The 12,179-nt window shown below is 46.2% G+C and overlaps 1 protein-coding gene across 5 annotated transcripts in view; it reads left to right on the top strand.

Moving 5' to 3' along the window:
* LOC119395608 (trafficking kinesin-binding protein milt) overlaps positions 1 to 12,179 on the top strand; it is a 469,019-nt gene that overhangs the window by 338,214 nt on the left and 118,626 nt on the right. For all 5 annotated transcript variants that reach the window (XM_037662593.2, XM_037662592.2, XM_049416698.1 and 2 more), the window contains exon 11: positions 1,110 to 1,249. In XM_037662593.2, the coding sequence (XP_037518521.1) occupies positions 1,110 to 1,249 (140 nt within the window). The remainder of the gene's footprint in view (positions 1 to 1,109; positions 1,250 to 12,179) is intronic.

The raw sequence follows: 12,179 nt of genomic DNA, 5'->3' as shown, positions 1-12,179 counted from the left end.
CGCGATCCAGCATTCTAGGCCGCACCAGTTGCATTGACACCCTCGGAGGTGACCCGAGGTGACCCCCCTACTTCCCCTACGTAACCGTTGTAGCCAGTACAACAAGTTATGATGACGTCGTAGCCGCCATTTCTGTTTTGACGCGCTCGCCGCTGCGCTGTTAGTGTCTCAAGGAAATCGTCGCCAACAGACGACGATGAGGAGGACGATGATAACGAGGACGATGATGGCGACGACATCGCGCAGCACGTGCGGCAAGCGTGCGAATGCGAGGAGACGACGCGAACAGCGCGGAAGTGCGTCACACTTCTGTGTGCTGACGTGATCGAGCGCTGGAGCCGCTAGGTGGTGATAGTTGCACCCGGAGGCTTGTCGTTTTTGAAACCGAAACTGACACTGGTCGGTAATGAGGAGCCTGTAATTAATTATCTGTCGCGCGCTGCAGCAAACGATGTGCCGTGTTATGACTAACAGGCCCCCGGCAACACATTGCAGCAAAAAAACGCGAGGCAAAAATTTTTGTGTCAGTACCCCTTTAAACCCGCGGATCACGAGCTGCTATGGCATTTAAATGCCATAGCGGCTTAAGTGATCATTGAATAAATATGAATTCGGCGTTCCAGCTCACGATGCTCACCTTCACTTCAATGTACGTTTTGACTGCATGTATCGGCACGTGATAACTCGCATGCCGCTTAACTGCTACATCTGGTACACATCCCTTCCGCATTTCATGCGTAGATACATGCAGGTGCGTTTAGACATGTGTAGTATTCAGGATTTAATAGTAGTCAACAAGTCGCGAGCGTTTTTTTTTTTTTTTTTTCATTTGGTGCACCCACGTCTAATGCTCCCCGAGTTTATGAGATCTTTCAGTACAGCATATTTTGGCTATAAGGAACTATTTTGTGAATTTCGTAAAGTTTGTTTTAACAAGTTTCGACTGTAGCGAAATGTTTGTTTTGTTATTGTTGGGAACATCGGGTACATTTCCTGCCCTTTGCTTGCCTGGCTTGCAAGTGCATTACCATATGGTGGCCCCTGTGAAACTGTTACCTCTCCTGTGTTTCCCTTTTTGAGATTCAAGTGGCTCTTGTATCTTCCTGCAGTTCACTTAGCAGCCTGGGCCTGAGCCCTCGCAAGGGTAGGAAGGGTTCATGTCGTCGGCTGCCACCGAGTCCCTGGGGTGGCCCTTTGGCTCGGCCATTCCGCCTCTCTGACAAGCTGCTCATGGTCAAGCCTCTAGAAGGTGGGTCACAGAGCAAGGAATAATAATCCACGTCATGCCTGAACTGCTATGAACTTTTTTTCTTGCGTGATTGGCCCAACGTGTGTTCTCTGAGAGGGACCATTTTGGCCGACCTTTGTTTGCATCACACATCATGTGTTGCGCCGATACTAATTCTTTATTTCGCTTCATTCGTGCTCTTAAGGGCTTCTTTCCTCTGTGGTTTCCACTGGACCATCTCTTGCAGATAAGCGTTGTACAACAGAAGGTATAGAAAATAATACATAGTTATAACCAACTTTTTTTTATTTGGTACTTTTGCTTGTACATTGCTCGCTGATTGAAATGCACCTCAGAACGTTTAGTATAATGAGAGGTATGCGTAATTGTTCGAGATAAGTATGCTATGTCGCTACAAATCCGACTGCTGCTGGTGTCTCTTATGTAAGTCCAAATTACGCCGATATGACACAAACTGGAGGTGGGGGAACGTGCATTGCTTAGCCCTGTCAATCTTTGAGCACTCTACATGTTCTTGACACTTCGGTGTAGATAGTCTGTCTTCTTTGTTTCTCTCTCTTTCTGCAGTTCCTTTCGGGCAGGGAGCTACACCTTAGTTGAAGGTAGTGGTTTGTGTTTTTTTGTGCTTTCAGAAGCTATGGATCATAGTCAAGGGTTCGACGAAATATCGTCTGGGGATATTCTGTCGAACCCTTGACTATGATTAAAGGGACACTAAAGGCAAATAACAATTTATGTCAGAGTGAAAGCTCAGTGTATGACAACGTCTAAAACGGCAATACTGTTATCAACAGCAGCGCCCTACTGACCGAGAAATTAAGCTAAATGTATCACACGATGAGTGCCACGAGCGGCACATTTTGGAAATGATCCCGATCACGTGAGAGTGTTCGACTACAATTAATCACTCGAAATCAAATTAGCTGTAATAAAAAAAGAACCTTCCGTGCATCAAGAGACGTAATAAGATGCTCCTTGTTCGTTTCTGTTTGATTCATGGAAAAAAGAACATCTTTGGCGTTGCCATGGGGAATGGCGCGTGTGGTTCAAAGGTTCCATTTTCGCCGAACTGCGCTTCGCCCGGCATTCTGCTTTGCTCACGCGGTCGCGTCTCAGTGGTAGTTTCGGTATCACGTACTGCCGCGTGTGTTATGCGCGCTCGTGAAAGTCGCTCTGACAGAAAGTTCGACAAAATGCCACATGCATGTGATGTTGCCGGATGCCCGAATGGCGCACGCCGCCAGTGCACGCTGCCGTGCAGTAAAGGCGGGCAACGTTGGGCACGGTAGCAGTGACGTGAGAAACACCGCTTTCAGGCGGGCGATTTGAAGTGCGCTAATGCGATGCGGACCACTAAAACGTGATTTTATTTCAAAATAAGCACTTCCTTGGCACAAAAGTAGCACTACGAGGTTTCTGGACGTGTTATTTCAACAATCAAAGTCGACTTATTATTTGCCTTTGTCTCCCTTTAAAACGTCGGATTAAATCCATGAAGAGTGGTAAGCGCGACTAGACAGGGACGAAGAAAGAAAACAGACAAGGACACAGCGCTACTTTCAACTGATTTTATTTTCGCTCGAACCGATAAACATATACCGAGCGAGCGGAAACAGCAGAAACAACAAATAGACAATCAGTGGTTATATCGCTGAACCGAACACTTGTACAGGGCAATATCACAGCACAGCAAAAGCATTAACGCGACAAAGCAAGATATTGCAACTCTTTTTGTGAAAGCGAGAGGGAAGGCTGACTAACGCACATCTCTTCTAATCTATTAATCTCATAGGCCTCAACAATTTCTCTAGTCATTTTACTATGCGCCTTATATAGGATACAGGTGTTTTCAAACAAGGGCATGCAGCCACAATCTCGGCAATGAATGCCCAAATGACCTGAGATTGCTTTTGTGACGTTATAGTGATGCTCTTTCAGTCTCTGGTTAATACATCTGCCGGTCTGACCAACGTACGTCCTTTTACACGCTTGAGCAACAAGCTTAAAAGCTCATCAAAGGGCATCAGCAGTGGTGGCAGAGCTAAGAAAGTTGCCGTTGTGCCATATATGCATTGCATTTCGCACAATCTCAAAAGAATTGCGGGAAAATCGGGGGTGGACGTAGTCTTTTCCGCTCCTGACCGTCTACAGAGATTATGTCACCAGGTAAATTCAGAGAGTAACAAGGTAAATGCATGTCCTATTAATCACCGAACACTTTTTGTAACCTGTACTCGCAACGTTGTCTACGCCATTCCGCTTTCGTGTAAAAGGACGTACGTTGGTCAGACCGGCAGATGTATTAACCAGAGACTGAAAGAGCATCACTATAATGTCACAAAAGCAATCTCAGGTCATTTGGGCATTCATTGCCGAGATTGTGGCTGCATGCCCTTGTTTGAAAACACCTGTATCCTATATAAGGCGCATAGTAAAATGACTAGAGAAATTGTTGAGGCCTATGAGATTAATAGATTAGAAGAGATGTGCGTTAGTCAGCCTTCCCTCTCGCTTTCACAAAAAGAGTTGCAATATCTTGCTTTATCACGTTAATGCTTTTGATGTGCTGTGATATTGCCCTGTACACGTGTTCGGTTCAGCGATATAACCACTGATTGTCTATTTGTTGTTTCTGCTGTTTCCGCTCGCTCGGTATATGTTTATCGGTTCGAGCGAAAATAAAATCAGTTGAAAGTAGCGCTGTGTCCTTGTCTGTTTTCTTTCTTCGTCCCTGTCTAGTCGCGCTTACCACTCTTCATGGATGCAAACCAACTAGCCCGCCAACGTGTTTTAGTCGGATTAAATATAGTTTTCTTTTGCTCCCGATTTTCACTAGTGCTAAGTTCTCCTACAAAACTGCGGATTAGTACCAACTACCTGATCTCAGTGCTTTCATCCCTTCTTATGATGAATGGCTGGGTGGTAACCTACTGAGCATCAGCATCTCTTAAGTCCAGATCAGGCTTGTACATGAGCTTGTACTTGTATGCAGAAAGTGTTAGAGGGTGATTCCACGAGAGATCGAACATGCCTGTCCGGTCGATATTTTTGTTTTGCCTGGGTTTTTTATATGTTATGTGTGCACATTCAAAGTGCACGGAACCGAAAATTTTATTTACATGAAACGCTCCCAGCGCGCCAAAAAAATACTTGAAGGTGTCGGCGCGGGCCTCCTGTTTTTGCTCATTGCAATGTTTTCGGATTTCACGGCCGAATTTAACGCGAACTATAAATGATGTGTAGAAAAATTTTTTTGCTGGTTTTAATACGCATTACTGTGAATTACATGCATGCTTTTTTTATACCGTCCTCAAAAGGAAGAAAATATGAAAAAATGGCAAACACGGCCGAAATCGAAAAAGGGTCCTAGGTTTGAGGCGCCTCGGCGCCTTTGCTATTTCAAACAGAAACTTGAAAACAATGTCAACTATAGAAAAGAGCCTTTACAACATTTGTACGGAAGATCATTTTCCTACGGGTAGTGCAAAAAAAAAAAGAAAAATAGTTAAAGAAGCGTGTTTTTTCAAAAAAGTACATTTTCAAAAAATAAAATAAAAAAAAACTCCGGTCTCAATTTTGACGACAATTTTTTACCGAAGAGCGCTTATGTCTGTGAACACACGGTTTTAATATCATATGTCCTCATTTACTTTGTTTATGATATATAACTGGCCAAAATGACCCTTGCTGTGTGTGCGCACTTCAGTGCGACTGATGGTTGTTATTGCTTGCATTGTGCGTAAATCTCAGTTTTAATTATTCTGCTGCAGCAAAACCTTGCTCTGGTGGCTTTTCGTCAAGAAAAATGTGTTCTCAGATTTTTTTTGTGTCTAACGTGTGCAAAAGTTGGCTGGTGCCACCCTTTAAATGGCTAACAAATAAGCAGTTTGCAGCCTACAACCTCGCCTACAATCATCGGAGGAAAGATGGGCGCGCCTGTTCAAGATATCAATCGCTTCTTCTTCCTGAAGAAATGCCTGGTCTACCTCATCGCGGTTAGATGTAGACAGGTTTTCCTTGAGGAGCGTAAAGCAATGCAAGCAGAATTCGCAGGTGTCGCGAAGATCCTCAGCCTATGACAGTAGCTTCTGTAGGTAGGCAACAACAAAAAGAGCAAAGAAAAAACATTTGCACAACGAAAATGTTTTCCCCAACAATCTTTTTTTTTTTAGTGAGCGCGTAAATAATCGGCACAGAATGATCAGACGTAGCCATGGGCCGCGCGCATCGCGTGTAGTGAACAGCTAGACCTGAGCAAGTCGAAACGTTTATACTAAACGGCGCCGCACAAATTATCTCACATCTGCGCAGCTGTCATGAATGCGTTGCTCACGGTTTAACATTTTACGACTAAGGGTGTCTAAGCGCTTTGGGCTGTAATAATTAATTTGTAGGCCAACTAAGGGTAATGTCCGTCTGGCGCCACCAATGACCTCTGCTGTCCTCGACGTGGGAAAGCACTTTAGTAAAGTGGCAACAAAACATCATCATTTGGGCAGCTTCGGCCACTCATGGCTTAATTATGCCGCACCGCACGTTTGCTGGCTGTTGAAACGCTGAGGTAAAGGTCGAGATGGTACAGGAAGACGTTATCTGCGATGCCAAAAACATGTGATAGCTGGAAGTGAAATAAACAGCTCGGAAATGGTTGAGCTAACTTTTTACAAATGTTGTTTAGGCACAGTGTGCGTCGAATGGGGAAGATGGTTAGAGCGTACAATGCACGTAGTGGAAGGGAAGCAAGCAGGCAGTGAGAAAACAACTGCATAACAGCGTGCCTGCTGATTGCGGCATTTAGTTACAGATTAAGTTGGCCTTCGCTGCACACAGATGCTTTATTCTGTGTGCAAGGAGAGTTTTGACAAAGACACCTAAACTATGTGCTCGCGGTGTCTCGCGTGTTCCTGATTAGCGAATAATGGCGTGGTAAGTTGAGGTTGTAAGCTGCAAACTGCGTACGCGTTAGGCCTTTAGAGAGCGGCAGCAGCCCACCCCCGCACACGCTAGACACAATTAAAGTTTGAGAATACATTTTTCTTGACGACAAGACACCACAGCAAAGCTTTACTGCAGGAAAATAATTAAAACTAGATTTACGTGCAATGCAAGCTGATGACAACTCTCAATCGCACTGAAGTGAGCACACACTGCATGGGTAATTTTGGCCTGTTAAATCTCGTGAACAAAGCAAATGAGGACATACCTATTAACAGGGTGTTCTCACTGACATAAGCGCTCGTCAACAAAAAAATGCCATCAAAATTGAGGCCTGAGATTTCTTCTATTTTTTGAAAACGTACTTTTTAGAAAACAAAACTCGCTTCTTTAACTATTTTCTTCTTATTTTGCGCTGCCTGTAGGAAGACGATCTTCTGCATAAATCTTGCAAAGATTCCTTGAAATACTTGACACTGTTTTGAAGTATCTGTGTGAAATAGGGAAGGCGCCAAGGCGCATCAAACTTGGCAAACTTTGTTGATTTGGACCGGGTTTGCCATTTTGTTTCACTTTTTTTTTCCTTTCGAGGACGGCATAAAAAAGCATGGATGTAATTCACAGTAATGCGTATTAAAACCAACAAAAACATTTTCGACACATCATTTATAGTTCGCGTTAAATTCGGCCGTGAAATCCGAAAACATTGCAGTGAACAAAAACAGGAGGTCCGCGCCGCCACCTTCGAATATTTTTTTGGCGCGCTGGGAGCGTTTCTTGGAAATAAAATTTGTAGTTCCGTGCACTTTGAATGTGCCCACATAACATATAAAAAACCCAGGCAAAACAAAAATTGCGACCGGACAGGCATGTTCGATCTCTCGTGGAATCACCCTAGTGCATGTCAGACAGGTCATGATGAAGTTTGCACTGGCTTGTCAGCACTCCACAATCCCAGTGGTGGCTCATGATCCGTACAAGCGGAGAAAGGAATGTCGCACAGGTACTGGTGGATCTTCTCCGAAGACGAAGGCCCACACCTCTTTGTTGATTTGGCTGTAGTTTTTCACTGCACGAGACAAACTTCTGGAGGCAATTTTCGACCATCAGCTTCTCAAAGTGCCAAAATCTGCACCGATCGCATAGGGCGATGCGTTGGTACTGAGGCACAGTGGCTTTTCTGGATAAAAATGTACTGCTTCACTGTAGCCAGTGCATCCGCTTGCTCTTTTACCCATTTTTTCCTCATTCATGAGAAGCAAATGAAGAGAGTGCAAGCGTGCAGAAATTGTAGGAAGAAAACGCCTGTAGAAATTCACCAGCCTCAAGAAGCTCTGGAGTTCCTTGATGTCTCAGGGTGCAGGTGCTCCAAGGATTGCAGATACCTTGCTCATGCTTGGAGGCAGCCCTTCTTTGCTTATGATACTCAACCTGTGGCACAAAAATAGTGACCCTTGTTCAACTTCAGCTGGATTCCAACATCACAAAGTCGCGACAGAACAGCTCCGAGCTTCCAGAGATGCTCCGAATCCTTGAGGCCTGCGACAAGAATGTCATCAAAATATACTGCAACATGCGGTAGTGCTCAAAGAAGGTTCTCCATCTCCCTTTGAAACAAGGCCAGGGCCGATGAAATGCCAATAGGAAAACGTGTACTTGTCGCAGATTCGAGTGGTTGCTAGTGATGGACAAGACTCTTCGTACATCAGAACACCTTTATCAAACAAAACATGCTGCACTCTGGAAATCTAAAAGTATACAATGAAGTACATTCACAACAAAGGAATTGAAACTAGCCCCAAACTGTGTCGCTCATAACTAGACTGTCCTACTCCTTGTCTGGATACTCCAGAGGCATTGATGGGTCGGGCCGCTCTTACTTGAAAACGGTGCCTAAGTCCCATCTGATGTCCATGTCATGCGGTCATTCCTTTTCATCCAAAGATGCCCTCGCAGATCTTGGAGTCAGTCATTATCGCCTGTACAAGCAGGCCATCCGCTGCCCTGACTGCTAGGCACGTTAGGCCTAACATCGTCGTCGGCTCGTTCACTCGATGTGGAGTTCCACCGCTGATGTGGTGCTCCAGGCATTGTCTTCGGTGGCCTGCTGCTGAACGGGGCTTGCGTTGGGAACGCTTGTACTTGCGGTTCGCGCGGTAGCTGCATATCTGAGGAGCCTTGCTCGCCTTACCTCGGGACGCTCGTGTCACCGGCCGCAGATCCGAACGCCTTTCGCTCCTGTCGCCAGTGCATCTGCTGGCAATGCGACCTTCCGCTGCTGGGTCCACCCAGACAATGCCAGCTCACTCCTCTTCATGTTCCTTCACTGCTCAGTTCACGTGCTGCGAGCTCTCTAGAATTTTTTCATGCACGCGCTCATGCCGACTCGAACACTTCGTCGTCTTTCTGCCTCCGAGGGGGCTCTCACTCATGACAGTACTAAAATAGTCCTATGCTTGTGAAAATAGTAACATATTTCCTAAACACTTAATCAAGGACTATTTGTTGGTAGGCATCTCTCAAATCCAGTTTCGTGAAGTTTTCAATCCCTGAAAGCAGTGCCCTCAAGTCCTCAATTCTCGGAATTACAGTATATTGCCGATTATAAGTCGACCCCCCAAATTGCAACCCCTTCTAGGGGAAAAAAAAGTTGACTCCGAACACAGCCTCATGCTGCGGCCATAGCTCACTGTAGAATAAAGGAAGCTTCGCCGTAGAAGAGTGGAAAAAGGGGCGACTTCATTGCCCAGAGCACATTTGCAACGCGTCCATTCTTCCATTCTAAAAAGAGACAGGGCGTGCAAACACGGACACAAGAAAGAGATCAGGACACCACAAACGCCGACTAACAACTGAAGAGACGCACAACGGCTGAAAAGAAAGAAGGCACGAAAACTTATCTGCGCATGCCCATGCAACCGGCGAACCTATCAATCCGGCACGCGTGGCGGTCTACATCTACACGGCACGCGTGGCGGTCTGCCGGATTGATACCGCGTGGCGGTATCAATCCGGCACGCGTGCCGGATTGATAGGTTCGCCGGTTGCATGGGCATGCGCAGATAAGTTTTCGTGCCTTCTTTCTTTTCAGCCGTTGTGCGTCTCTTCAGTTGTTAGTCGGCGTTTGTGGTGTCCTGATCTCTTTCTTGTGCCGTGTTTGCACGCCCTGTCTCTTTTTAGAATGAATACGTACCAACTAGCTCAGCTCTCTGTTATTCTAAGCGTCCATTCTATAGGCCGTTTCAAATTCAGTTCAGTCCGAGACACGAGCCGCTCGCTCCAAAATGCGCTAGTCCCATCGTCGTCCTTTTCTTCTAATATTTCACACTCCGGGGCCTGAGGTGGCGAGTTCGAGAGGATACAATTTTTGCACAGGCCTGAACAGCTGCGAGCCATTGGGTATTTTAACTTTACACGCACGAACTATGCCGTCTTTACTTTGAACGCATTCACTTACTACACCAGTTTTCCAGAAGAGTCTGGGAGCGTTGTCCTCGTGAATAATCACCACGTCCCCTTTCTTTATGCTGTTAGTCTTTGATGGTTTCCTCGAATGAACGCTTCGGAGTGTGAGGAGATATTCACGAAGCCATCGCTTCCACAGTTGTTCCATTATTAGCTGCCTGTGGACCCACAAACTGAGCAACTCAGTATTCGTTTTCCCCCGTTCGTCTGAAGCTTTAGGTTTTGACAAGAGGCGGCTACCTAGTAAAATGAGACGGAGTCAGGATTTCTGGCTCGCTAGAGGAAGAGTAAATGTAAGATATTGGTCTGGAATTGACAACAGCTTCAGTTTCAGTCAGCAAAGTGCTCAGTTGCTGTGAATCAACAGACGCCTTTCCCAACGACTTGCGAAGACACATTTTCACAATACGAACTAACCGCTCCCAAAAGCCACCCCACCAAGGAGCTCTCTCTGCAATAAATTTCCACGTTATGCTGTGGGTGGAGCAATACTGGCTGACTTCATCTTTCCTCAACAACTGGTGCATATAAGCTAATTCACGTGCAGTTTTCTTAAATGTGGTAGCATTGTCAGAGTACACTATTCGCGGTATTCCCCGCCTTGCACAAAATCTTTTGAAAGCCATGACGAAAGCGTTTGCGGTAAGTCCAACAACATACTCCAGATGAATTGCTCTGACAACGGCACACGTGAACAACACTATGCACACCTTAACGCCAGTAAAATCTTTCACGAACACTGGCCCTGCAAAGTCAACTCCCGTAACTTCAAAAGGCGCGAATAGCACACACGATCACCGGGAAGTGGGGCTACCGGTGCACTCGCAGCCTTGATTCGGAACCGTGCACAAATCACGCACTTTCTTGCACTCGCTTCACTGCTTGCCGCGCTCTGGGCACCCAGAACCGGGTGCGGAGCTCAGTTAGGGTATCGCCGACACCACCATGGAGCACAGTTTTATGGGCTTGAAAAATGATGAGGTGCGTGACCGCGTGGGTGCACGGTAGTAGCACAGGCGTCACCTCGTTGTACGTGACGTCGGCGTTCTGAAGGCGAGTTTTGATCCTCATGACGCCCTTCTCGTCGATGAAGGGATTCAGGTCTCTTATTGAGGACGTCTTGTCGAGGTCTTGTCCAACTTCAAGTTGGGCTCTCTCCTTGGCATAAGTTTCTGTCTGTGTTTGCCTGAACAAGATGTTTTCTGCTTCTTGAAGTTCAGTAGCTGTAAGTCCTCCTTCCCAATGAGACATGGGCGATCGACAGTTGTACACGAAGCGCTTTATCCATGCGGTGACTCTTGTGATCCGCAACCAAGAACTAAATCTGTCGACATTGAAAAGTGGCTTTGTTGTGACGCTCAATAGTATTGCGACGCTTGTCTTTAACTCGGACGCAACTTGTTCGTCTACAGCTCCAGAACCTCGATTGTTAGACTGTCTTGGCCAACTATCTGCCGGACGTCGAAGCCAGTCTGGTCCTTCCCACCAGAGCTGGCTATTTCGAAGGTCTGTTATTGAAAGTCCCCGCGTCAGCAGATCGGCTGGGTTTTGTGTTCCCGGACAGTGATGCCACTGGCCTGGATCTGTTGCTTGACGGGTGTCGTTGACTCTGTTAGAAACAAATTGCTTCCACTTGGTTGCTGAGCTTTGGATCCAACAAAGCGTTACAGTTGAGTCCGTCCACATGTGCTCTTCCATCTCCCAGTGCCTCGATTTTAGAGCTTCCTGCAAGAACTTTAGGACTCTAGAAGCCAGTACAGCGGCTACCAGTTCCAAACGTGGTAACGTGATTCGTTTGATTGGAGCCACTCTACACTTCGAAAAGAGAAGCTGAACGCCCACGTTACCGCATCGATCTTCAAGTCTCAAATAAGTGACGGCACCGTAAGCACAAGAGCTGGCATCCGCGAATACATGAATCTGTGACCTTGTAGGCTTGTCAAGTAATAACTTGAGATCACATCTGGGAAGTGAGAATGGCTGAGATTCTTTCAGTTCGTTGGTCCAAGTTTTCCACTCATTTATAAGTGGCTCAGGCATAACTTCTTCCCACGCTGTACCATGTTCCCACAATCTTTGGAAGAGTACTTTCATCCTAACGATGAACGGTGATAGCCAACCTAATGGGTCGAAAAACCGTGCGGTCGTCTGGAGGACACATCTCTTTGTGTCATTCCTTTCTTTGAGAAGCTCCAACAGTGATTCCATGTTTAAAACAAGCTTGTCAGCTTTCGTATCCCATAGCAAACCAAGAACCTTTGTAAGAGGTGCTGCTGAACCGGAGTCCAATCCATTAGTGATGTGTCGTCTGAGGTCATCATCATTAGTGGACCATTTATGCAGCTTCATACCGGCTCTGTTCAGGATGAGATTCGCGTCTTTGTAGAGGCGGAAGGCTTCGTTTGAAGAATTAACTCCTGTGACGAGATCGTCAACGTAGAAGTTCTCAGCAAGTTGCATTGCCGTTGATCTCAGCTCAGAATCGACGTGATTGAAATGGTACTGCAGCGTCGCTGTCAAGAGGAATGGA

The sequence above is a fragment of the Rhipicephalus sanguineus genome, chromosome 6, assembly GCF_013339695.2.
Source record: "Rhipicephalus sanguineus isolate Rsan-2018 chromosome 6, BIME_Rsan_1.4, whole genome shotgun sequence".
NCBI classification, from domain to species: Eukaryota; Metazoa; Arthropoda; class Arachnida; order Ixodida; family Ixodidae; genus Rhipicephalus; species Rhipicephalus sanguineus.
The sequence above is the reverse complement of the archived record's forward strand: the minus strand, read 5'-3'. Positions and strand labels throughout refer to the sequence as shown.